The sequence below is a fragment of the Micromys minutus genome (genome assembly GCF_963924665.1).
Source record: "Micromys minutus genome assembly, chromosome: 10".
Taxonomy (NCBI): domain Eukaryota; kingdom Metazoa; phylum Chordata; class Mammalia; order Rodentia; family Muridae; genus Micromys; species Micromys minutus.
Window position 1 is genome coordinate 54310235 of NC_137979.1, and position 25097 is coordinate 54335331.

The 25097-nt window shown below is 37.5% G+C and overlaps 1 protein-coding gene across 1 annotated transcript in view; it reads left to right on the forward strand.

Annotated features, from left to right (window-relative positions):
• CEP112 (centrosomal protein 112) overlaps positions 1 to 25097 on the forward strand; it is a gene marked incomplete at its 5' end in the record, with an annotated part of 392261 nt that overhangs the window by 43719 nt on the left and 323445 nt on the right. The window contains 3 exons of the mRNA XM_080924200.1: positions 257 to 334; positions 20535 to 20582; positions 20858 to 20935. Coding sequence (XP_080780326.1) covers positions 257 to 334; positions 20535 to 20582; positions 20858 to 20935 — 204 coding nt within the window. The remainder of the gene's footprint in view (positions 1 to 256; positions 335 to 20534; positions 20583 to 20857; positions 20936 to 25097) is intronic.

Sequence of the window (25097 nt, forward strand, 5' to 3'; positions counted from 1 at the left end):
TATATTGTTAAGGCGTCCATAATAAGCAGTCATTAATTAGAATCAAGACTCTAGCTTAGTGGGAACATGGTCCTTTCCTCTGAGGTCAATCCACATTACCAAACAAGTACACACAACTTTCATCACTTTAAATGACTTATATTTTGTGTTGTTTTCTCCTCTTCCTCCTACTTCCTCCCTTTTCCTTCTTCCTTTTCTCCTTTGTTTCTCCCATTGTGTCCCCATTTTCGCCATTTCTTCTTTATTTGTATTTCAGGAAGTTCAATCAAAAAAGTCTCCTATTTCTTTGGATGACAGTGACATTGAAGTTCGCCTGAACAGTTGGAATCTTGGGGTAAAAACCAGTACTTATTTTATGTGCATATCAATATGGTAGAGTCACATTGCATTTAGAAAATATATTAAGTAACTTAATTCTATTCAGTGAATATTGGATATTAAACATTTATTATTGTTTTGGCTCTGAAAGAACTTTAAGTATGAGAAAGAATAACTTTAAATAAGGAAACATTCCAACCAAATGTAAAATGGTCCCTGTTCTTGGAGAGCCAATTTTCTTGTTGATGGAATCAGTCAAGCACATAAAATAGCTAAATAATAATTAATGGTGACATATTACAAACTGCCAAACTAAATAATATGGAAAGTAGAGTGGCTCATGTGTCACTTAACAACAGGGGCACATCCTATGTTCTATGTGGTGTTATCAGGTGATTTCATCATTGTGTGAATGTCAAACGTGTACATACTTTACTAGATAGTGCAGGCTAATCACTGAGTGTCACTCTTATGACCCAAGCAAGAGGTGCAATCAAACAAGATGCACAAGGGCACTGCGGGCACAGTAGCACAGCTTTATTTAAATTAAATAACCCAACTTACTTCTGTTTTGTTTTTAAAGAGGTGAATAAAAAATTAGAATGTCTATGATATTACTTCTGTGGTAACTTTTCAGTGCTATACTAATATGGAATCATTTTACAAGTGCTTTGTTTTTCATGATGTTGTAAGGCTTGTGAATGTGCAGTCGTAGAGGGGCAAGAAAGGAATAAGAACATGAAGAAAGTCATATAGAGTAAAACCAACAAACAAACCTCAAGGGAACTTCATGAATGATAGGCAAAGATTTTCATGTACAAATGTCACTAAGGACATAGATTTTTTTTTACAGGTTCTTGGTTTTGTAGATAAAAGAATTTAAAAATGGACACAGAAGAACTGTGAGGATGATTGATCAGTTGGAGTCAGAGAGGGAAAAGGAGCTCGGCACGAACAGGCAAGGCAAACTGGAGCTCTTGGCAGCTACTGTGGGTATAGAATAGAAAGTTTCTCTGTGTCAGCTGCAAGTCAGAGAGACTGGTTGTGGTGAGAGGTTGTGCACAGCTCAGTAGGTGCCCATGCCACTTTAAAAAGCCACCTACATGCCATGCCAGATTATCGACTACTGGGTGTTCCCGTGAGACAGATGGCTTCGGAGCACCCCTTAGCATTCTTTTCCCCTATGGCGCTCCTCACAGGGTAGAAGTGTTTGGCTAGGTGGGCAGGAGGAATTTAAGGCAGCAATAGCTATGAAAGAAGGCTGCTAGTATAAATGAACCACACTGGTTGTGTGAACTTATGTTTCTAAGTAGTAGTTAGGATTTGTGGGCTGGATTTCATTTGCTGTACATCTGAGAATTTCACTCTTTGCATTTGCTTTTTGAGACAGAGTCTCGTGTAGCTTTGGAATCCTGGGTAACTTTTCTGCCTCTGATATCTAGTGTTGAGATAAAGGTGTGTCCTGCCACACTGGCTGGGGAGCCTCATTCTCTGACATCAGGCGACAGTAAGACCCAGAAGGTTTTTCTCTCTCTCCAAATTCTATTTATCATATATGAAGTTCATTTGTTTTGAGGACATTAATTTTTGAGGACAACATTCAAATGATGTTCATTATGCTTTATGCCACTTTAGAATTTATATCTTGGCACTGTAAGAATAAAAAAGAATTTGATATATTAAAAATATGAAAATCAGAGGAATAAAATCATCTCAAAGTGTTAACATAATGATTGACATTGTTGGGAGCCACAGGCAGATCAGGCACACTGTCATCAGGACTCGCAGCTTGCCCGCTGAGAACTGAGTGTCCAGGGGGGACTCAGGAGTGCTGTCTCCACTGAGCTCATGGGTGAGCCCGCGCTCTTTTTTCACTGAGTGTCTGGGGATGACCTCTGGGAACTCTTGGGGTGCTGGGATTGCAGTGCAGTATGGGATCAGACTGGTCTGGCCTCCATCTCTGCCCAGAGCCACAGGCAGATCAGGGACACTGCCATCAGGACTCACAGCCTGCCCGCAAGGAGCTGAGCGCCCAGGGGAGACTCACAAGTGCTCCCTCCCGTTGAGCCTATGGGTGAGGTTAAGCCCTCTCTCCACTGATTGTCTGGGGAGAGCCCGTCAGGAACTCTCAGGATGCAGGTATCATGCTTCTGCTTGGGTCTGTGCCTTTCAGGCCTCCATCTGCACCCAGAGCTAGAGCCGGCCCATTGCCATCAGAACTCACAACCTGCCCATAGAGAGCTGAACAGCAAGGACCAATCTCCCTCTGGAGGCCATGGCCCACAGACATACAAGAAAAAAAACTCCACTCAGAGACAATAAGATCAACAAACATCAACATTAAGAAGATGGCAAGAGGCAAGTGCAAGAATCTAAGTAACAGAAACCAAGACAAACTGGCAACATCAGAACCCAGCTCTCCTACCACACCAAGCAATAATATCCCAACACACAAGAAAAAACAAGATTTGGACTTAAAATCGTGCCTCATGCTGATAATAGAGGGCCTCAACAAGCAAATGAATAACTCCCTTAAAGAAATACAGAAGAACATAGAAAAAGAAGTACAAGCCCTTAGAGAAACACAGGAAAACACAAGCAAACAGATGAAGGAATAGAACAGAACCATCCAGGATCTAAAAACAGAAATGGAAATAATAAAGAAAACATAAAGAGACAAACCTGGAGATAGAAACCTAGGAAGGAGGTCAGGAGTCACAGATGCAAGCATTGCCAACAGAATACAAGAGATGGAAGAGAGAATCTCAGGGGCAGAAGATAACATAGAAAGCATTGACACAACAGTCAGAGAAAATGTAAAAATTAAAAAGCTCCTAACCCAAAACATCTAGGAAATCTAGCACACAATGAGAAGACCAAACCTAAGGATAATAGGGGTAGAAGAGAGCAAAAAACTCCCAAATGAAAGGCCCAGTAAATATCTTCAACAAAATTATAGAGAAAACTTCTATGACCTTAAGATTGAGATGACCATGAACATACAAGAAGCCTATCGAACTCCAAATAGATTGGACCAAAAAAGAAATTCCTCCTGACACATAATAGTCAAAACACCAAATGTTCAAAACAAAGAAAGTATTCTAAAAAGCAGTAAGGGAAAAAGGACAAGTAACATATAAAGGCAGACAGATCAGAATCACACCAGAATTCTCAACAGAATCTATGAATGCAAGAAGATCCTGGACAGGCGTCTTAGAGACCCTAAGAGAACACAAATGCTATCCCAGGTTACTCTATCCAGCAAAACTCTCAATATAGATGGAGAAACCAAGATATTCCAGGACAGGACCAAATTTACACAGTATCTGTCCAAAAATCCAGCCCTACAAAGGATAATAGATGGAAAACTTCAACACAAGGAGGGAAGTTACACCCTAAGAAAAGCAAGAAAATAATCCTTTTGCAAGAAAACCAAAATAAGAAAGGCACATAAGCATAATTCTACCTCTAACAACAAAAATAACAGGTAACAACAATCATTATTCCTTAATATCTCTTAACATCAATGGACTCAATTCCCCAATAAAAAGACATAGACTATCAGACTGACTATGTAAACAGGACCCAACATTTTGCTGTATACCGGAAGCTCATCTCAACAAAGAGAGGTACTACCTCAGAGTAAAAAGTTGGGAAGGAAAAAAAAAGGAAAACGTTCCAAGAAAATGATTCCAAAAAACAAGCTACAGTAGCGATCCCAATATCAAATAAAATAGATTTTCAACCAAAAGTCATTAAAAAAGATAAGGAAGGACACTTCTTACTCATCAGAGGAAAATCTATCAAGATGAACTCTCAATCCTGAGCATTTATGCTCTAAATACAAGGGCACCCATATTCATAAAAGAAACTTTACTAAAGCTCAAAGTATATATTATACCACACACAATAATAGTGGGAGACTTCAGCACCCCACACTCATCAATGGACAGATCGTGAAAACAGAAAATGAACAGAGACACAGTGAAACTAACAGGAGTCATGAACCAAATGGATTTAACAGATATCTATAGAATATTTCATCCTAAAACAAAAGAATATACCTTCTTCTCAGCACCTCACAGCACTTTCTCTAAAATTGACTATATAGTCAGTCACAAAATAGGCTTCAACAGATATAAGAACATCTAAATAATCCCATGCATCCTATCAGATCACCATGGACTAAGGCTGGTCTTCAATAACAAAAAGAATAAAAAGCCCAAATACAGAAGCTGAACAGTGCTCTACTCAATGATAGCTTGGTCAAGCAACAAATAAAGAAATCAAAGACTTTTTAGAATTCAACAAAAATGAAGGTGCAACATATCCAAATTTATGGGACACAATGAAAGCAGTACTAAGAGGAAAACTCATAGCTCTGAGTGCCTCCAAAAAGAAACTGGAGAGAGCATACACACCTGAAAGCTCTAGAACAAAAAGAAGCAAAAATACCCAAGAGTAGATGGCAGGAAATAAACTCAGAGCTAAAATCAACCAAATAGAAACAAAAAGAACTATCCAAAGAATTAACAAAACTGGAGCTGGTTCTTTGGGAAAATCAAGATCCACAAACCCTTAGCCAGACTAATTAGAGGGCACAGAGAGAGTATCCAAATTAACAAAATCAGAACTGAAAGGGGAGACATAACAACAGAAACTGAAGAAATTCAAGAAATCATCAGATCCTACTAAAAAGCCTAGACTCAACAAAACTGGAAAATCTAGAGGAAATGGACAAATTTCTAGATAGATATCAGGTACCAAAGTTGAATGAGGATCAGATAAACTATCTAAACAGCTCCATAACCCCTAAAGAAATAGAAGCAGTCATTAAAAGCCTCCCAACCAAACCAAACCAAACCAAAACAAACAACAACAACAACAACAACAACAAAAAAAAAAAAAAAAAAAAAAAAAAAAAAACCCAGGACCAGATAGATGGGTTTAGTGCTGAATTCTATCAGATCTTCATAGAAGATCTAATACTAATACTCTCCAAAGTGTTCCACAAAATAGAAACAGAAGGAACACTATCCAACCCATTCTCCAAAGCCACAATTATGCTATTTCCTAACCACACAAAGGCCCTACAACGAAAGAAAACTTCAGACCAATTTCCCTCACGAACACTGATCCAAAAATACTCAATAAAATTCTTGCAAACTGAATCCAAGAACACATCAAAATGGTCATTCGCCATGATCAAGTAGGATTCATTCCAGGGGTGCAAGGATGGTTCAATATATGGAAACCTATCAACGTAATCCACTATATAGACAAACTCAAAGAAAAAAACCACATCATCATCTCCTTTTTACAAGGAGATAAGAGAAGATCAATTTGTATTTTTCTGCATTGCTGACTGCCAGTTGAACCAGCACCATTTGTTGAAGAGGCTGTTCTTTTTCCTTTGAATATTTTTAGCTCCTTTGTCAAAGATCAAGTGACCATAGGTGTGTGGGTCCATTTCTGGGTCTTGAATTCTATTACATTGATCTATCTGCCTGTCTCTGTGCCAGTATCAAGCAGTTTTTATCACAACTGATCTGTAATATAGCTTGAGGTCAGGGATGGTAATTCCCCCAGAAGTTTTTATATTGTTGTGAATGGTTTTTGCTATTCTGAGTTTTTTATTATTCCAAATGAATTTTCAAATTACTCTCTCTGACTCTTTCATGAATTGAGTTAGAATTTTGATAGGGATTGCATTGAACCTGTAGATTGCTTTAGGCAAGATGGCCATTTTTACTATGTTGATCCTTCCAATTCATGAGCATGGGAGATCTTTCTACCTTCTGAGGTCTTCTTCAAATTCCTTCTTCAGAGCTTTGAAGTTCTTGTTATACAGATCCTTCACTTGTTTGGTTAGGGTCACACCAAGGTATTTTATATTCTTTGTGACTATTGGGAAGGGTGTCTTTTCCCTAATTTCTTTCTCAGCATGTTTATCCTTTGAGTAGAGGAAGGCTGCTGATTTATTTGAGTTAATTTTATATCCAGCCAGTTTGATGAAGTTGTTTATCAGCTGTAAAAGTTCTCTAGTGGAATTTTGGGGTCACTTAAGTACACTATCATGTCATCTGCAAATAGTGATGTTTTTACTTCTTCCTTTCCAATTTGTATCCCTTTGATTTCCTTTTGCTGTCTAATTGCTCCGGCCAAGACTTCCAGTACTATGTTGAATAGGTAGGGGGAGAGTGGGAGGCCTTGTCGAGTCCCTGATTTTAGTGGGATTGCTTCATGTTTCTCACCACTTAGTTTGATGTTGGCTGTTGGTTTGCTGTATATTGCTTTTACTATGTTTACATATGGGCTTTGGATCCCTGCTCTTTCCAAGTCTTTTAACATTAAGGGGTGTTGAATTTTGTCAAATGCTTTCTCAGTATCTAAAGAAATGGTAAGGTTAATTGCAGAATTAGAGAGTTGGACCTCATGGAATTCAAGGGCTGCAGGCCTATTGTGGACTCAGTGTATTGGAGGTGTTGCCAAGATGCAAGAGTAGTTGTATTTTTCAGAGAGGAGAGAGGAGGGTGTCTGGGTGATGGAATGAACTGGGTAGGAAGTGACAGTGATGTGGATCTCCTGCTCTTCTGAGAAGTAGTCTGCGTAACAGAGAGGAGAGGAGTCCGACTGACAGGCAGGTATCAGTGAAGCTCAAAGGAAAGCATTTCCTGTGAGACAGTACAGGGGATGTTGCTGTTGGAGGGAAGTCCTGTCCAGCATGGGAGCAGAGCACAGGAAGCCCTACAGGACAGAGGCCTCTGCCAGAGAGCAACATCAAAGAGCACAGATAGCCCTGGTACTTTTCCTTTAACCTTTCCTTTGCCCTGAGCTAGTCAGACCTGCTGATGTACGTTTCTTAGTGCCTTTTCCTGATTATTTAACTATTACAAGGATTAAATATTTCATATAAGAAAAATTTAAGATACCTAAAATATTTTGATGTAATGCTTTAAAACTAGTCTTGCTTCAGAATGTGTTTTACTGTTTTATTAGTTGACAGATTTACATATTATATAAAATTGAAAGACCATACTGTCGTACACACTTGAAATGCACATACATTAACCAGGCTGACCTGTATCTTTTGTTCATAGTGGGATGAACTGTGGGGTTTAATGTAAAGCTTGGGGTTCGTGTTGATTTCTGGTTCATCTGTGAATGCCTGCTTGGTTTTGCTTTCTCCATCTTCATCCTCTCGAGTTGGTCAGTGCTGTGAGGTGAAGGTACATTCTTTCTTCTGCCAGTGTCTTCCTTCTGATGAAGCTGATATTCTAGAATCTGTTGAGTACCTTTTTTCCCCTCAAAATATACTCTCTTTCTATCAGTAACATGTTAATATTTGTAGTATGCACTTCAAGTGGAGACTTTTTTAAAACTTTATTTTAAAAAACAAAGATAAAAGAAAAAATTTTAAACATTTTTGCATAAATGTATACAAATACAATTGTGTCAGTGCTTGACTTTTTTTTTTCTTTTTTTTAAGGTTTGATACTCTGCATTGAGGCCTTACTAGTTACAATGAACAAAAAGTACATGTAAAACAGGGTGTAACCCGGAATTAGTCAACATTTTCTTGGTGTGTAAGGATTGAGCATGATGTTTAGTTTTTTTTTTGTTTTGTTTTGTTTTGTTTTGTTTTTTTCTTGAGCTTTACACAGTCTGTGAGTTGTTTCTGGGGTAGTCTGAGCCTCTGGGGTTAGCATCCCACTATCAGTGACTGCATATTCTGTCTGTTCTTTTGTGACTGGGTTATCTCACTCAGGATGATATTCTCTAGATGAAAACATTTTCTTAAGAATTTGGTTAAGTCATTGTTTCTGATGGCTGAGTAGTACTCCATTGTGTAAATGTACCACAATTTTTGTATCCATTCATCTTCTGAAGGACATCTGGGTTCTTTCCAGCTTCTGGCTATTATAAATAGAGCTGCTATGAACATTGTGGTACATGTATCTTTGTTGTATATTGGAGTGTCTCTGGGGTATATGCGCAGAAGTGGAATAGCTGGATCTTCAGGTAGTACTATGTCCAATTGTCTGAGGAATCGCCAGACTGATTTCCAGAGTGGTTGTATCAGTTAACAACCCCACCAACAGTGGAGAAGTGTTCCTCTTTCTCCACATCCTCGCCAGCATCTGCTGTCATCTGAGTTTTGGATCTTGGCCAATCTGACTGGTGTGAGGTGGAATCTCAGGGTTGTTTTGATTTTTCATTTCCCTGATGGCTAAGGATGTCAAACACTTCCTTAGATATTTCTCAACCATTCGATATTCCTCAATTGAGAACGTTTTGTTTAGCTCTGTACCCCATTTTTTAACAGGGCTGTTTGATTCTCTGGTGTCTAGCTTTTTGAGTTCTTTGTATACCTTAAATATTAGGCCTCTATCTGGTGTGGAGTTGGTAAAGATCTTTTTCTATTTTGTTGGCTGCCGTTTTGTTTTCTTGACAATGTCCTTAGCCTTACAGAAACTTTGCAATCTCATTAAGTCCCCTTTGTTAATCTTTGACCTTAGTGCTTGAGCCATTGGTGTTTTGTTCAGAAAATTTTCTCCTGTGCCTATGTGTTCTAAGGTTTTCCCTACTTTCTCATCTAATAGTTTCAGTGTATCTGGTTTAATGTAGAGATCTTTGATCCACTTACACTTGAGCTTTGTACAAGGAGATAAGAAAGGGTCTATTTTCATTCTTTTGCATGCTGAGTGCCAGTTGGACCAGCACCATTTGTTGAATAGGCTGTCTTTTTTCCATTGAATGTTTACTGCTCCTTTGTCAAAAATCAGGTGACCATATACGTGAGGGCTCATTTCTGGATCTTCTATTCTATTCCATTGATCCACGTGCCTATTTCTGTACCAGTACCATGCAGTTTTCAGCACAATTGCCTTGTAATATAGCTTGAGGTCAGGGATAGTGATTCCCGCAGATTTTTTTTTTGTTGTTGAGGATGGATTTCGCTATTCTAGGTCTTTTGTTATTCCACATGAAATTGCACATTGATCTTTCCAACTCAATGAAGAACTGGGCTGGAATTTTGATAAGGATTGCATTGAATCTGTAGATTGCTTTTGGTAGGATGGCCATTTTTAAAATGTTGATCCTTCCAATCCATGAGCATGGGAGATCTTTCCATTTTCTGAGCTCTTCCTTGATTTCCTTCTTTAGAGGTTTGAAGTTCTTGTCGAACAGGTCCTTTACTTGCTTAGTTAGAGTCACACCAAGGTATTTCATAGTTTTTGTGACTATTGTGAAGGGTATCTTTTCCCTAATTTCTTTCTCCACATGTTTGTCCTTTGAATATAGGAAGGCTACTGATTTGTTTGAGTTAATTTTGTATCCAGCCACTTTGCTGAACTTGTTTATCAGCTGTAGGAGTTCTCTGGTGGAATATGTGGGGTCACTTAAGTACACTATCATGGCATCTGCAAATAGTGATGTTTTTACTTCTTTCTTTCTGATATGTATCCCCTTGATCTCCTTTTGCTGTCTGGTTGCTCAAGCCAGGACTTCCAGTACTATGTTGAATAGGTAGGGGGAGAGTGGGCAGCCTTGTTGAGTCCCTGATTTTAGTGGGATTGCTTCAAGTTTCTCGCCATTAAGTTTGATGTTGGCTGTTGGTTTGCTGTATATTGCTTTTATTATGTTTAGGTATGGTCCTTGGATTCCTGTTCTTTCCAGGACTTTTAACATGAAGGGGTGTTGAATTTTGTCAAATGCTTTCTCATCATCTAGAGATATGACCATGTGATTCTGTTCTTTGAGTTTGTTTATATGGTGGATTACATTGATGGATTTCCTTATATTAAACCATGCCTTCATCCCAGGGATGAAGCCTACTTGGTCATGGTGAATGATCGTTTTGATGTGTTCTTGGATTCGGTTTGCAAGGATTTTGTTGAGTATTTTTGCATCAATGTTCATAAGTGAGATTGGTCTGAAGTTCTCTTTCCTTGTAGGGTCTTTGTGTGGTTTAGGAAGGAGGGTAATTGTACCTTCAAAAAATGAGTTAGGTGGTATTCCATCTGATTCTATCTTGTGGAATAGTTTGGAGAATATTTGTGTTATATCGTCAATAAATTTTTGATAAAATTTTGCACTGAACCCGTGTGGACCTGGGCTTTTTTTGGTTGGGAGGGTTTTGATGACTTCTTCTATTTCTTTAGGTGTTATGGGATTATTTAGATTGTTTACTTGGTCCTGGTTTAACATTAGGATCTTGTATCTGTCTAGGAATTCATCCGTTTCCTCCAGATTTTCCAACTTTGTGGAGTATAGGCTTTTGTAGTATGATCTGATGATTTCTTGTATTTCTTCAGTTTCAGTTGTTATGTCTCCACTTTCCTTTCTGATTTTGTTAGTTTTTTTTATGTAGTAGTGAGAGTTTTACCTTTTAACCTTCAGTTTTGTTCAGTTTTGCTCATTAATGTTTAGGTTTTCTCTTTTATTTTTATATGAATATAATGTTTCAATAACCTTATCTTAAATTCTTGACATTTCTTCTTCTGTCTGGTCAGTATGTTGGTGGTGCTCTATGGAGTTCTCTTTGATTTTATATTGACCCTTTTATTTCTATATTTTTCTTTCAGAGTTCATATCTTTTTTCTGATTTCTTGTTCTTGCTGTCAATTATTTTTTTGCCCAGATCTTTAACTTATTTTTTTTTTTACTTTATCATTTATTTTATGTATATCCTTATTGAAGTTGATGCTGATTCTTTAAATTAGGCTTGGATTCTTAAGTATTTCCTCCATTGCCACAGAGCAATAGCAGCCAAATAAACCAGATGTAGAAACACAGGTAAAGTGGGATAAAGCAAGCTGCTTCATCGTTGTAGGTGGTTTTGATCTGCCCTGTCAGTGCTGGGAATCGAACCCAAGTCCTCTGAAAGCCAGTGCTCTTAATTGCTGAAGCATCTCGCTAGCACCAATAAATACTGACTTATGGGTTTCTAGAGTGTTTTGTGAATTTTCTTTTATAAGAGGAGTGGCAATATAAGAGGAGTTAGGAAGCAGTGGCAGCTACTATGATACTAGGATGTAGCAGGCACTCTCCGTTCCTCTCCTGCTCCCACAGCTAGAAGGGCACGAGGAAGGTACTATACTGACAGTACCAAAAACTTCCACAGCATAAAGGTCTTGAATTGCAGCAGGAAAATCGTGGTTACTACTGTCAGTTTAAAAGAAAAGTATTTCTTTGTAGGAAGATCAATTTCCATCTTAAAATTCATTAGTTATGCCTACTTTGGAGTTGAGTTGATAATATTTGAGGCCATTTATTCAGAGTTTTGTTGTTCTCTTTCCTGTTTTCTCCTATTTCTTTTAGGGTTTGTCTGTATGTCCCTCCAGCCATCTCACAGAAGGACGGAATCAGGCAGTGCTGGCACTGTTCCCAGAGCTCCCTGAGCTGGGATAGTGCTTACTAAAACTGCAAAATGTTAACATTTTAGTAAGAAATTCTCTGAACGTTTAAACTATCAGGAAATATGTACTCACGGTATTAAGATTCCTTTTACATGGAAAAATATTATTGTTTTATTGTTTTAAATGTTTTAAAACATTTTATGTTTTCTAATTTTTATATTAATTATTTACTACTCATAAAGGCAAACACAGCCATGACAGTGTTTATAGTATTTTTAAAACCTACATTTGGGATGTGAAACTGTCTTCAATGTTTTATTTGAGAAATTAACGTTAATTTCTTTTAAAAGTGAGTATAAACTTCTGTTTTATTCCACAATGATATAAACCTCTTGTGGCTTAGCTCCTGTAAATGAAAACTCTCAATAGGCTGAGGAGCGCAGCCACCTGGGATGCTGAAAAGTCAACAAAGCTGGCTGCTGGGAGAGGGACCCAGGTGAGGCTGAGGCAGCCACAGGGTTTGCTGCTAGAGGGGCCCAGGTGTCAGTCTGTAGAATTATTTTTTTCTTTGACTCCAGGGTAGGCAAAATTGGGGAATTTTGTGGCAGGCCTAGGTTGCAAAATCCCACAGAGGAACCCATCTTTCTTGTTTGTTTGCTTGCTTCCTTTTTCTTCTTTCTTTTCCTAACCCTATTCCTCATCTAGCCCAATTTAAAACAGTGTTGTGTCACAGTGGCAGCAGATTGGGCCTGTGTGTCAAAAGAAACCTGGCAAGGTGCCTGTGTTACAAAAAGAATTCTCTGATGCAAGTTATATCTATTTCCTTTGTATTTTCTCTCATCACTTGGCTTTGAGAGTGCTCAGGCAATGGAGCTGTGTGATACTCTAGGTGACACAAGTTTGAGGGAGCTCAGCATTCTGTCCTGTGAGACTGAGAACGAAATGCTCAGTGCTAATGTGTGGGGTATCTGCAATGAAGGGGAAGAGAATTCATATAAAACAAGTCCTGGCCTTACTCTAAGGTATCTTTATTAGGAATACACTCAGAATTCTCATAGCGAAATTTTAGAGACTTGAATTACAATGCAAACTCTCTCTGGTATTGTCCCTGGATGGTACCTCCATGCTAGCTTTGTAGTGACTTAGGCAATAGAACTGACATCAGGACTGTCTTCCACAGAGGGGCTGCTGGGGTTTATATGTGGCTCTAACGTCTGGCAGTTGTCCCCTGAAAAACGCACCACTCTTCTCAACATTTCAAGCCTTTCAACCGACTATGATGATTCTATACACAACCTCTCAGATAAAGAAATCAAACTAGAGATCAGCACAAGAAATGAAATGGTCTAGGATCATGCAGTGGCCAGAGTTGTTGACTAGCATCCACACAGCTTGATTGGAAATTGAGAGAACAGAGAGAATCTCTATCTTCTTGGGCACATCTGGGTGTAGTTATCAGAAAAGCATAAAACTGTGTATGGTAGTACATACCTACAGTGCCAGCACTGCAGGATTAGGAGTTCAAGATCATCCTCAACTAGATTATGAGTTTGAAGCCAACCTGTACTATATTGTTCTATGTCTTAAAAGCAACAGCATATTTGGAAATTTCACAAATATTTGACAATTAAGCAGCACATTCCTGAGCAATCCAGAAGTAATTCGAAAACATTTTAACTTAATTTTAAAAGACACAGAATTTTTGTAATCCAGCTAAAGTAGATCATTAAGGAAAATTTATAGCAAGGAATACTTAGGACAGAAATAAGGTAGAGGAGTCTTAGCCCTTGAATTAGCAGCATTAGAAGCTGTACAGACATGCTCTCTAACTAAGCAAACACAGTTGATAAAAATATTAAGAATATCTGGAAATCATCCTAAGGACACAGAATGAATGATTGCACACTTATTCAAGAAAACAAATATAGCAAAACTCTGTGGCACTTGGGCCATGACTTTATTTCTCCCCTGTCCTCTAGCTCAGCTTTATGCAAGTGCCAGCCTTACTGGGTGTGACCAGAAGACAGGAGTTCTTTCTCTTCAATTACAGTCAAGAGATACTGTATGTCCTAGGGAATGGCATTCTGTCAACATTTAGTAGCCCTTTGAAGTCTGAGTTGAAAGGGTTAAGCTTCTGGTAAATGTTGCTGAGAGATGGGGTGTGGGCTGCCTTTCTTCTCTCAACCCCATTCAGAGGGCAGATTTCACTCCAAGGGAGGCAAGCTGAGAAGAACAGAGTAGCATATCTGCACAGTGCCCATATAATGGTCCAGGTCTAGTCCAGGGGCCAGGCAGGCCAGAGCTGTGAGATCAGTTCTCATCAAGGACTAAGTATACCAAAAACAGTATAGAGAAGATCAAGCCTGAGCAGGCCTAAGAAACCGGAGACTTTGATGTTAAACTGAAGTAGATATATATACAGTTAACAGAATCAAAGCATGGAAATACTCAAATAGAGATAGACTCACTAAAATCATTGTTATCCAAAGACAGTTATGTGTATGACCAATGTCGTTCCTACTGAAGAGTAACACTAAGTCTTCACAATGTGAGGGAAATAAATTACACACATAGTCTGACTAAGCTACTAACTACACAGGTAAGTAACTGTGTAACTAAGTAACTAAGTAACTACTTCTGGACAGAGGAATTGGCATCTGTAGTTGTTACATTGTAAAATATATGCTTCTCAAGAAAATATACAAGACATACAAAGAGATAACATTCATAATATCTAGTAACTTTCTATGAAGTCCAGATGCAAAGATTATTCATGTGTAGACACATTGCTATAAAAATATTGAAAGAAAGAAAACCATGAAAGCAGAATAAGGGCAAATAACAAAGTACTAAATCGTCACATTGTCTAAAGAAACTAGAGCAAAGAGGGCAAGTTAACCCAAAGCAAGCAGATGAAGGAAATAGAAAGGATTAAAATAGAAGCGTGAAGTTGAACACAAAAGCATTAGAATAAATAAATGAAACTAACAGCTGGATCTTTAAATGATGAATAATGTCAACAAGCATTTAACCAAGCTAAGAATAACAACAGCAAAATAATAAGTTTGCTAATATTAGTACTGAAAAGGAAGATAGACTACAGAATCTACAGATGTTCAGTCAAGTGAGGAATTACTGCAGATAACTAACTGTGTGGGCATAAATTTGACTGTAGATAAAAGGGGCAGAGTCCTTCACTAACCCAAACCCACTAAAACAAGAAATTTGAATAGTTCTACAGCTATTAAAGGCAGTGAACTTGAAGCTAAAAATCTTCCACTAGAGAAACTCTAGTCCTAGACAGCTTATCTGGTACATCTAATGAAGCAGTTAAGGGAGAAGTAATAATGACCTCAGTCTTTTCAACAGATAAAAACATCACATTATGCTGTGTGGCCAGTGTTAGTATCAAAACCAGATAACATAGGAAATATGGAGAGCTCATATTTAATAAAGATTTTAATACAAAATGAGGGAAGAATGCTTGCTAAGACAATCTAACAGAAAGGCAAGGATGCTACAAAGAAATACACTTGGATATATGTTAAATGTTAAATTTACCAAACAGTTGAAGGTGCTAAATGCTGATGAGGATGAGGAGCAACTGGAACACATTCCTTTCTACTACATGCAAAATATTGCTTTCTAAAGCTGGAAAATTTTCCAAGGGAGTAAAACATCTACCATATAATCCAAGAATTTCACACTGAGGGTTCATTTAAGGGAGATCAATGTATATGCTCAAACCAAAGCTGCATATATGTATTTATAAAAATACCCCTCATCTTTACTTTATAATTGACTAAAGAGTGGAGGATGGATGGACAGATGGTATATGCATACCTTCAATGAGACTTCCCTCAGGGATACAAAGAAATGATACCAGATCATGCACAAAGGTGGGTGAATTTGAGAGACTGTTACTAGGCTACAGACTAGAACAGTACTTGGAAGATTTCAAAGGCTGAAGAAGAATTTGATTTCAACAAATTATATACAAACTTTTAATAAGTTTGAGCTCTTTGGGTTTTAAAGATTATACCTGTGTTAATTGATTTTGCTTTTGTTTTTGTCAATTTGACACAAGTAGTCACTGAAGAAGAAGAAGAAGAAGAAATATCAACTGAGAGCATGCGTTCATCAGTTGATTGATTAGTTATTGATGTGGAAAGGCACATTATTGATGTGTTCTCTGTAGACAGTGCCATCCCTGGGCAGGTGGTTTTGGGTTGTACAAGAAAGAAAGCAGGCTAAGCCAACCATGGAGAGCAAGCCAGTAAGTAGAGGTTCTCCTTGTATTCTACATCAGTTTCTGCATTCATAGCCTGCCTTAAGTCTTGCACTGACTTTCTTCATGATGGATTGTAATTGTAAGGGTAAGTAAACATCTCCCGAAGTTGCTTTTGGTCATGGTGTTTATCACAGCAATATAAAGCAAACTAAGACAGTGTCATTGAAGGGATTTTTTAAAAAATTAACTTTTAATGTCCCCCAAACCTGGAAGCCTTTCAGAAAAACGAATTTTTGTTTATGCATGTAAACTTTTTCCTTTAAAAAAATCATTATTCACTTCGAGTTATCTTTTGAAAGAAGTCAAGAAATAGCCAGGCCAACCTGTAATCCCAGCATTAGTGAAGCTGAGGCAGGAATATTGCCATGAGTTTGATGCTAATCTAACTTGTAGAGTTACACTGCCTTTAACAGAGCAAAGCAAAGCAAAACAAGGGTTGTTAAGATAACTCTGTGGGTAAAGGCTCATGTCAAGCCTCAAATTCTGAGTTTGAGTCCCAGAATCCTCATCATGGAAGGAGAGAACCAACTATTAGAGATGTCCTCTGGACTTATACACACGCACACATGCACACACACTGTTGTGTGTGCATACATACACATATAAATCAATAAAGTTTAAAACACCAAAAAGAAAACTAGTTTTGAGGTTGGACAAATTATAATAGTTGATGTTTTGTCTTAACAAGGAGATGACAGTTTCTGAAAGTGAGAAGTATGTTTATAGAACTTTTGGCTATGGGATATTTATAAAGTTGATCTGATAGGAAGTAAATAGATTTTTAGTAAATAACTATTTTAATAAAACTAGAAATTGCCACCAAGAGGATAGTTTCATTTTCATGTTTTTACCTAAAAATAAATTAAAAGTACAATAAATATCAACATAAAGTAGCTGTGTAAAAGTAGTAACTAAAGCCAAAGGTAAACATTAAAGAGGAATGATGTATATGGATAAAATTCTACACTGTGTCCTAAGTGCTACCGAGAATCAAAGATCCACCAATGAGCCCAATAAAAAAGTCAAAACAACAACAAAACAAGCCTAACCAGGTTAAAACAAAACCAAAAATGAGCTCTCAGCCCATAGGAACTAATGGATGAAACACTTTTTTTTTTGTGCTGTTGTGTAATTTGTCTCACAGGCAGCAGACAACAGTTCCTGCTGTGTTCTGTTCATTTGATCCCCCCCCTTCTTGTGTCACTGGATGGTGTCTTTATACATGTTTGTTATAAATATTCACATGTGATATTCTTTCTGTAGAAAAATATTGTCCTTAAAAATTACCATATTTGTGTACATGTGTGCATCTGTGCATGTGCATGTTTATGGAGGTCAGAGGACAACTTGTGGGAGTTGGTTCTACTGCCATATGGGTCCCAGGGACTGAACTATGGCTGTCAAGTTTGGCAGCAGGTTACTCTACCCACTCTTTGGCCCAAACATTGAGTTCTAAAATATTAATAAGGTATAATCTTGAAGCACAGTTGACTTGATGTTGAAAACTGAATCCCCAACTGCTCCCTTCATTCCTGTACTGTAATTAAAAAATATTTTAGTGGCATTATTGGTAATATATTGTTTGATAATGTATTTCCTTCTAAGTTCCTATATCTGATAAAGTGCTTTTTAACCTTTCTGGAAACAAAACTCAAACTATTAGTTTATTAGAAGGTATTAACTTAGGACAATTTGGCCAAAATCTGAATAATTTGAAGATCTAAACCAACAAAAACAATTTGTCATTCAATGTGCCTACTAAAATGCTAAACAAAATAAAACATTAAAAGCCAGTTTTCACTAGAGAACATTCAGATATCTGTATCATTGCCTAGTTAAATTATCATGTATTTTATTGCTATTCTGTTTGCTTTTGAACCAGTGTGCGTATGCCTGATGCTCATGTGCTGTTGGAATCTGGTTATTTGGGGCTTTGCCCTTCATGTGCTTTCATCTACGGCAGTATTTCACATGAGTCTGCTGGAGCTTCCACGCAGACATTCTGGTTGTGGCATTCATTCTTGATGTATTTTGAGAGAACAAGAGGTTTTCTGAAAGAGCATGAAAGAAGTTGGCCTTAAGACTGTTTACAGATTGCTCCATCCAAGTCCATGCTGCCTGCGGATTACAAAGTGGGAATCGTCAACTTCAAAGCACATCTGGCTGTTGTTACAAAATCAGAAAATAGATTGCTTATTTTCCCTAAATAGACTCAAGAACATGCTTTTCTTTGAATATTTCCCAAACTCAGTGTATTATAAATGAAGAAGAACAACAGAATATTGTTACCAGTTTTCACTGTTGTTTGTTGCTTTTATGAATTAGAACAGACATTTTTCTTTATTCTCTAGTTTAAAAAAATAATTCATAATAATAGAAGGCTTTAACTTATTTAATACTTTTACAGATGAAGAGCTAGAGTAAGACTGACTTCTGTAGAGTTGAAATGCTGCATTGTAATTAAGTAAACCATTATTTTGTATCCTGCTTGTAAATGTAGAGTTGGGCAAAAATAAGTCACAGCTGGTTTCCTTGGCTTTTGGTTTTAAATCTAAACTTAATTAGAGCTTGAGCATCTTTGAGAATTTTTTTTCTTGTTTCCCCTTGTACTTAATTCTGCTTCATGAGTTAGAGTTGGGTACATGTGTTGTTTTGTGTATGCCTTTGAAGGACTCACTTTCTGTGTTCCCCAAATAAAGAATACCAACTCCGTTTTCAGACACAGACTTTCAGAAGTGGGTATTGAGTGAGTCCTGGTACTTCTGCCTGTTCTAAGGAGCTGGGCTTGTATGTGCAGTAAGCACTTCCTTTGAACAGTGCTTCAGTGGCTGCCCTGTGACGGGAAGTGCACTGCTGTGACTCACCTGTCTGCCGGGAAAGCTGCACATCCTGAGCACTAAAGGCAGGCTTCCACACAGCAAGTCTAGTTATGGAGACTCTATTCTTTCTTGCTAATTCTGTTGGGTTTTGGGATCTTTACTTGGCTACTTTCATGTAGATCTTGGACTTACTATTGTGATGTGGGCACTGGTGATAGGCATTTTTCTTTGCTTCCATTGTTGGTTTATGTGGAGGACGAGGAGACAAATTTAAATTCAGACTGCTTACCAGTACAGCGTCTAGTCTCTAGGTGAAGAAAATTATTGTGCACATTTTCGTGTTCTAGGTACTAAAATGCATATATTCCTCAGATCCTGTCTGCTGTTATTTTAAATTTCGATTCTTTGCTATTTTGCATTTTGTTTTTAAGTTATTACCTCTATTTCTTTAACTGATTATTTATTGTTCCCTCTTATTTCAAATTGAATTTAGATAGCTTCACAATTATATAAAATTTAGTCTTTTGAAAACAAGCTAGGATTTTTGAAGATTTAATGAATAAGTTATATGTGAAAAGCTTGTCATTCAATCCTAATTGAGTATTTCAGGATAAAAACACTTTGGTCAGAGTCACAAAGTTCTTGTTCATCTTGTGATTTATTGACGTAGTACATTGTGAGGATATGACGTGAAGAAATTAGACTTTTCTGGCAATGAATTTCAATTCTTATTTTATTTGTAAATAAAACTGTTGGTATAGAAATTTTAAAGAATTCCCCATTAAGCAATTCAACCAATACTTCATTGAAAGGCATTAAATCTGTGCTAAGAAACAGAGATCCAAAGCTGAGGAGACATTTTCCTTGTACTCCATCTGCCCAAAGGTGTGTGTAGAAGCACACTGCTCAACACTTAGGCTGTTATGTCAGGGCCACTTATGTGAGTCCAGGATACGTTAGCACTGGAGAGAGCTGGGACCAAATGCATTTCCTTCTCTCTCTCCCCTTGCTTTGAGAATATCAATGGACACTGAGTAGGTTTTAGGAGTAGACTGGGCAACCTGGCGATCATAGTCTTGTTTTAGGATCCACTTTTTTTTTTTTTTTTGAGAAAATGGATTCTAGGTCATAAAAAGAGATGAGCAACCGCAGTGGCACTGGCCCGACAGTAGTTAATTTTCCTAGGGAACCTCACTTTGAACCAGTGAGTCTTGAAGAAGGTGGGAGAATGATTGTAACTCATAGCAGCTAGTGCTTTACAAGGTCAAACAAGTAGTTTGGTGCCCCTGGAGTGTGGACAAGGCTGGGGATAGTGAAGCTGAACGGCAGATTTGGGGTGCTTTCAAGGGAATTCTATATCTTCACTGCGGCTGCTCCTTACAGTCAAAGTGCCTTGTCTCCATCATATCTAGGGTGTAGTGACTAAACTGAGATTTAAAGAATGAGTCCATGTGTGCTTAGGTGGTTTGGGACTAAAACAGGCAGGTAGAGGGCACAAGTCTGGCGCGCTGAGGCGGTGGGCAATGTGCCGTGTGGCGAGAAGCATTAGATGAGACTGAGCACTTAGGAGAGGGTCATTTGATGCGCTTAGACAAGAACTGGTTTCTTATGGAAGTTCTGAAATGTATATGTGGTACTTCAGAAAATACACAAAACATTAAGATATACAAAAGAAATTTTCACATAAAAAGATGTATTTTATTTAAACATCCCCAGAATGAATGTTTTTATTGTCATTTTCAGATTGAAAATCCCAGGTACCTGAGACAGAAGCCTCTCCCAGTGTCTCTGGTAGGTGATGATCCCACTGGATTTTTCCTAGGGATAGTTAACTATAAATAAAATATGAAGTTTAAAAACTATAAAAATGTTTTATTTATAAATTCCACATTAGGAAGCACAGTCGTTAGTCATTTTAACCTTGCTGCTTAGAAAGTGAGTGAATCACCTTTTTCTCTGAAGCTAACATTACTTTGAAATAAGTTTCAGATACTATATTAGTTTCTCTTTACAGGGTCTATAAACTGGTCCTGAGAAGTTTAAAATAGCTCTTATTGGTTCTACAGATGACTCCAAAAGTCAGCCTGAGGAAGTCTAGCAGTCTTCATGATGATCATTTTCTCTCTCGGATGCACGAGAAAGAGGTAGGATTGTGCTATTTCTCACATGCCTAAGAGTTAACACAGTTGATCTTGTGTAATAGTTTTTAGACTATGTAGATGTAATGCACAAGCGAAAGAGGTTGGTTATCTGGGCTCAAAACCAGGTTGTAGTGCAGACCAGGCTGGGTTTGTAGTTAAAGATTTCTTTGTGTACCTCACATCTTGCATACCCCAGCTCCACTCCACCACTGGGCAGAGGTGCGTTGCAGGATCTTCTCCCGACTTTCAAGTTCTGATAGTCAGGAGACAGAGGCAGTGGTAGATTTTAGTAAATCATGCCCCCTCTCTGTCTGCTTACTTGTAATTTATCTTTGTTCTTATATCCTTACTAGTTCATCCATCTACCTAACTGATCTTCACTGTAGATGACACATGATATGTGATAATCTTTTTGTGATAAGAGTATTTAAGATTTGTTCTCAATGGTACCGAAATGTTTGGCATTCAGTTATCAGCTCTATCACCGCTCTGTGAATCCATGTAAATCAAGGCCAACACTCCTACCTGTATGAGCCTTCATGTCTTTTGATCCCAGTCATCCTGGATCTTATGGCCACCAGTCTAGATTGTTTTTAGGATTCAAAGTTTTGTAGCTTTTACCACATTTCTTCTGATTGCCATGCTACTGAAGCGTGTGTTGGGGTGTATCACCCATAAATTTATGTAGTTGGTTCTTTCTTGTAATCTGAGAAAGAAGTTTCTGATGTGGACCAAGACATTTGGAAACCTGCTGTCAGTGAAAACAAGGGACAGCAAAAACTGAAGATCACCTTTTACATCACCCATCAGTTTTGAGAAAAAATATGGTAGGAACTGCTGTATTTCTTTTTAAACAACAAATTTATTTTACTTTATTTTCTGCATGTATGTCTGTGCATCATGTGTGTGCTTGGTGCCACCAGATGTCACAATGGCACTAGATCTCCTGAGACTTGGGTTTGGAGATGATTGTGAGCTGTTATGCTATTCTGGGAATCAAACTTAGGGCCCCTGGAAGAACAGCTAGTGTTGCTAACTGCTGACCATTTTTCCAGCCCTAAAATGGCAGTTTTTTAAAAATAAAATGATAACATATACAACTTTACTTGTAAAAGAAATGCTGCTTCCTTCTTACACATAATTAGGTCTTTTCTCCCCTATGAGTTTACAAGGCAAATATTAACTTGTATTTAAATAGTCTAATAAAACAATTTATATAATAAATGAGAGAACTGGCTTTATTATAAAATATACCATCACAAAATGTAATAAATAATTGTACAAAGAAATTCCCTAGGCCGGAGCTGGCTCACTCTCAGTGTCCTAGATACTGGTGAGTGTTTAATGGATTTTGTCTGAATAGATTCTGCCCTCTGCTGAGTTGTTCACATAGAACACCAATACCAGGTACTGATGTTGGAAGAAACGAGGAAGAGACAGAAAGTCACTAAAGGAAATAAATGCCAAGGCGTGTAGAGAACTTAAAAATCAATCAGTAGTTTCTAGTTATTTTATTGTTTCATATAATTTTCTTATGCATGGACAAATTAAAAATTATTTTAAATATCATAATTGGAATAAATTATGCACATGATATCTATAATTTTTAATCTATGATAGGTTCTGGAACAATTATCATTAATGTTTGGGAGAGTTTTATGTATCTCTAATCCCTGAAAATAACATGCAAGCAAATTATTCTTTGTTATAAATTGGCATAACAGATAACAACTTGCCCAGTGAAATATTTCAAATTTGTATTTTGAGAGAAAGCTGTACTTGATATTCTTGTAAAAGAGAACTGGTTCCCAGCATGGTGATTCATCTGATCAGTAGGTTGTCATCTCCTCTAGAAGGAAGATGGTCACAAGTTGGCTTCTAAGGAGTTTGCTTTATGAATCAGTTCTATAAATTGGCTGGTGATGATCCTTGGGATTTAGAGACAAAGTGTGACTAAGCAAGTGTGTTCTGGTTTTGCTTATAGCCTTTTGAAGGGGGGCTGATAGTGCCATGCTTTAGGTTTTGTTAATGCTGCAAACTTTAAATTCCAATATTCTTACCGAGGGCATATTCTAAATTTCATTCAATGCTTGTAGTGTTTGTACTTATTCCATATATCAAAATAACTTTTGTTTGCGTTTTGTATATTTGGCTTCTTTTGTTATGCTTTAAGCAGTTCATCAGCATGCAGTGACATTTCTTGGTATTTTATTTTATGTTTTTTCTATATAGCAATGGATTAATTCCCAATATTGCCCTCCTTTACAATATCTTTAACAGTGAACCGTTTCTTACAATATTTTTAAGTTCAAATATACAGTAAACCAAAGATAATTATGTCAATTAACATGTCAAGTGAGAATTGTCTTTTTTTACTTTTTTTTGTATGACTTCTACATCTTTTTTTTTCTTCCTTTATTTATTTAATCCACATCTGGGAGGTTCAGACAAATAGTTCCAATGCATAATTTGTTTCTCTGTGTCTGTGTTCTTAGCTGTTCTTTATCAGAAACACCTTTGAACAAAAACAGGTGCGATTTAGGGGAGTTTGCTGAAAATTAAAAGCTAATCAGAGTACAGGGCCTTTAAAATATAAAAACACTGTTAAAAGCTGAAACAATATAAAACGTATACTTGTTGTCTTGAAAGTAAGATCTTGGTCCACAAACATGAAATAAAGGCACCATTCTCAGATCACAGCCAAAACAACACAATCCCACAAAACAGTGTAGCTAATCTAATGCGTATGCAGGGTGAAAAGCTGTCCTACTTTTTTTGTTTTTGTTTTTGTTTTTTCTTGAACATTACACAGTCTGTGACTTGTTTCTGGAGTGTTCAGAGCTTTCGGGGGTTAGTATCCCCTTATCAGTGACTGCATATTATGTCTGTTCTTTTGTGACTGGGTTATCTCACTCAGGATGATATTCTTTAGATGCATCCATTTTCTTAAGAATTTCATAAAGTCATTGTTTCTGATAGCTGAGTAGTACTCCATTGTGTAAATGTACCACAATTTTTGTATCCATTCATCTACTGAAGGACATCTGGGTTATTTCCAGCTTCTGGCTATTATAAGTAAAGCCGCTATGAACATTGTGGTGCATGTATCTTTGTTGTATGTTGGAGTGTCTCTGGGGTATATGCCCAGAAGTGGAATAACTGTGTCTTCAGGTAGTAAGTACTATGTCCAATTGTATGAGGAATCGCCAGACTGATTTCCAGAGTGGTTGTATCAGTTAACAACCCCACCAACAGTGGAGAAGTGTTCCTCTTTCTCCACATCTTCGCCAGCATCTGCTGTCATCTGAGTTTTGGATCTTGGCCAATCTGACTGGTGTGGAATCTCAAGGTTGTTTTGATTTGCATTTCCCTGATGGCTAAGGATGTTGAGCACTTCCTTAGATGTTCCTCAGACATTCGATATTCCTTGATTGAGAACTTTTTGTTTAAGTCTGTACCCCATTTTTAATAGGGTTGTTTGATTCTCTGGTGTATATGGGCTTTTTGTTGTCTTTGTTGTTGTTAAAGACCAGCCTTAGACCATGGTGATCTGAGAGGAAGCATGGGAGTATTTCAATCTTCTTATATCCATTGAGGCTCGTTCTGTGTCCAATTATGTGGTCAGTTTTCGAGAAGGGGCCATGAGGTGCTGAGAAGAAGGTGTATTCTTTTGTTTTAGGATGATATGTTCTGTAGATATCTATTAATTCCAGTTGGTTCATAGTCTCTGATAGTTTTACAGTGTCCTTGTTCATTCTCTGTTTCTATGATCTGTCCATTGGTGTGAGTGGGGTATTAAAGTCTCCCACTATTATACTGTCGGATGAAATGTATATTTTGAGCTTTTGTAGGGTTTCTTTTATGAATATGGGTGCTTTTATATTTGGACCATATATGTTAAGGTTTGAGAGTTTCTCCTGACAGATTTCCTTTGTAATGAGTAAAAAGTGTCCTTCCTTATCTTTTTTGATAACTTTTGTTTGGAAATTTACTTTATTCGATATTAGAATAGCCACTCCAGCTTGCTTCTTGGGGCTGTTTGCTTGGAAGTTTTTTTCCCAACCTTTTACTCTGAGATAGTGTCTGTCTTTTTCTCTGAGTTGAGTTTTCTATATGCAGCAAAATGCTGGGTTTTGTTTATGTATCCAGTCTGATAGCCTATATC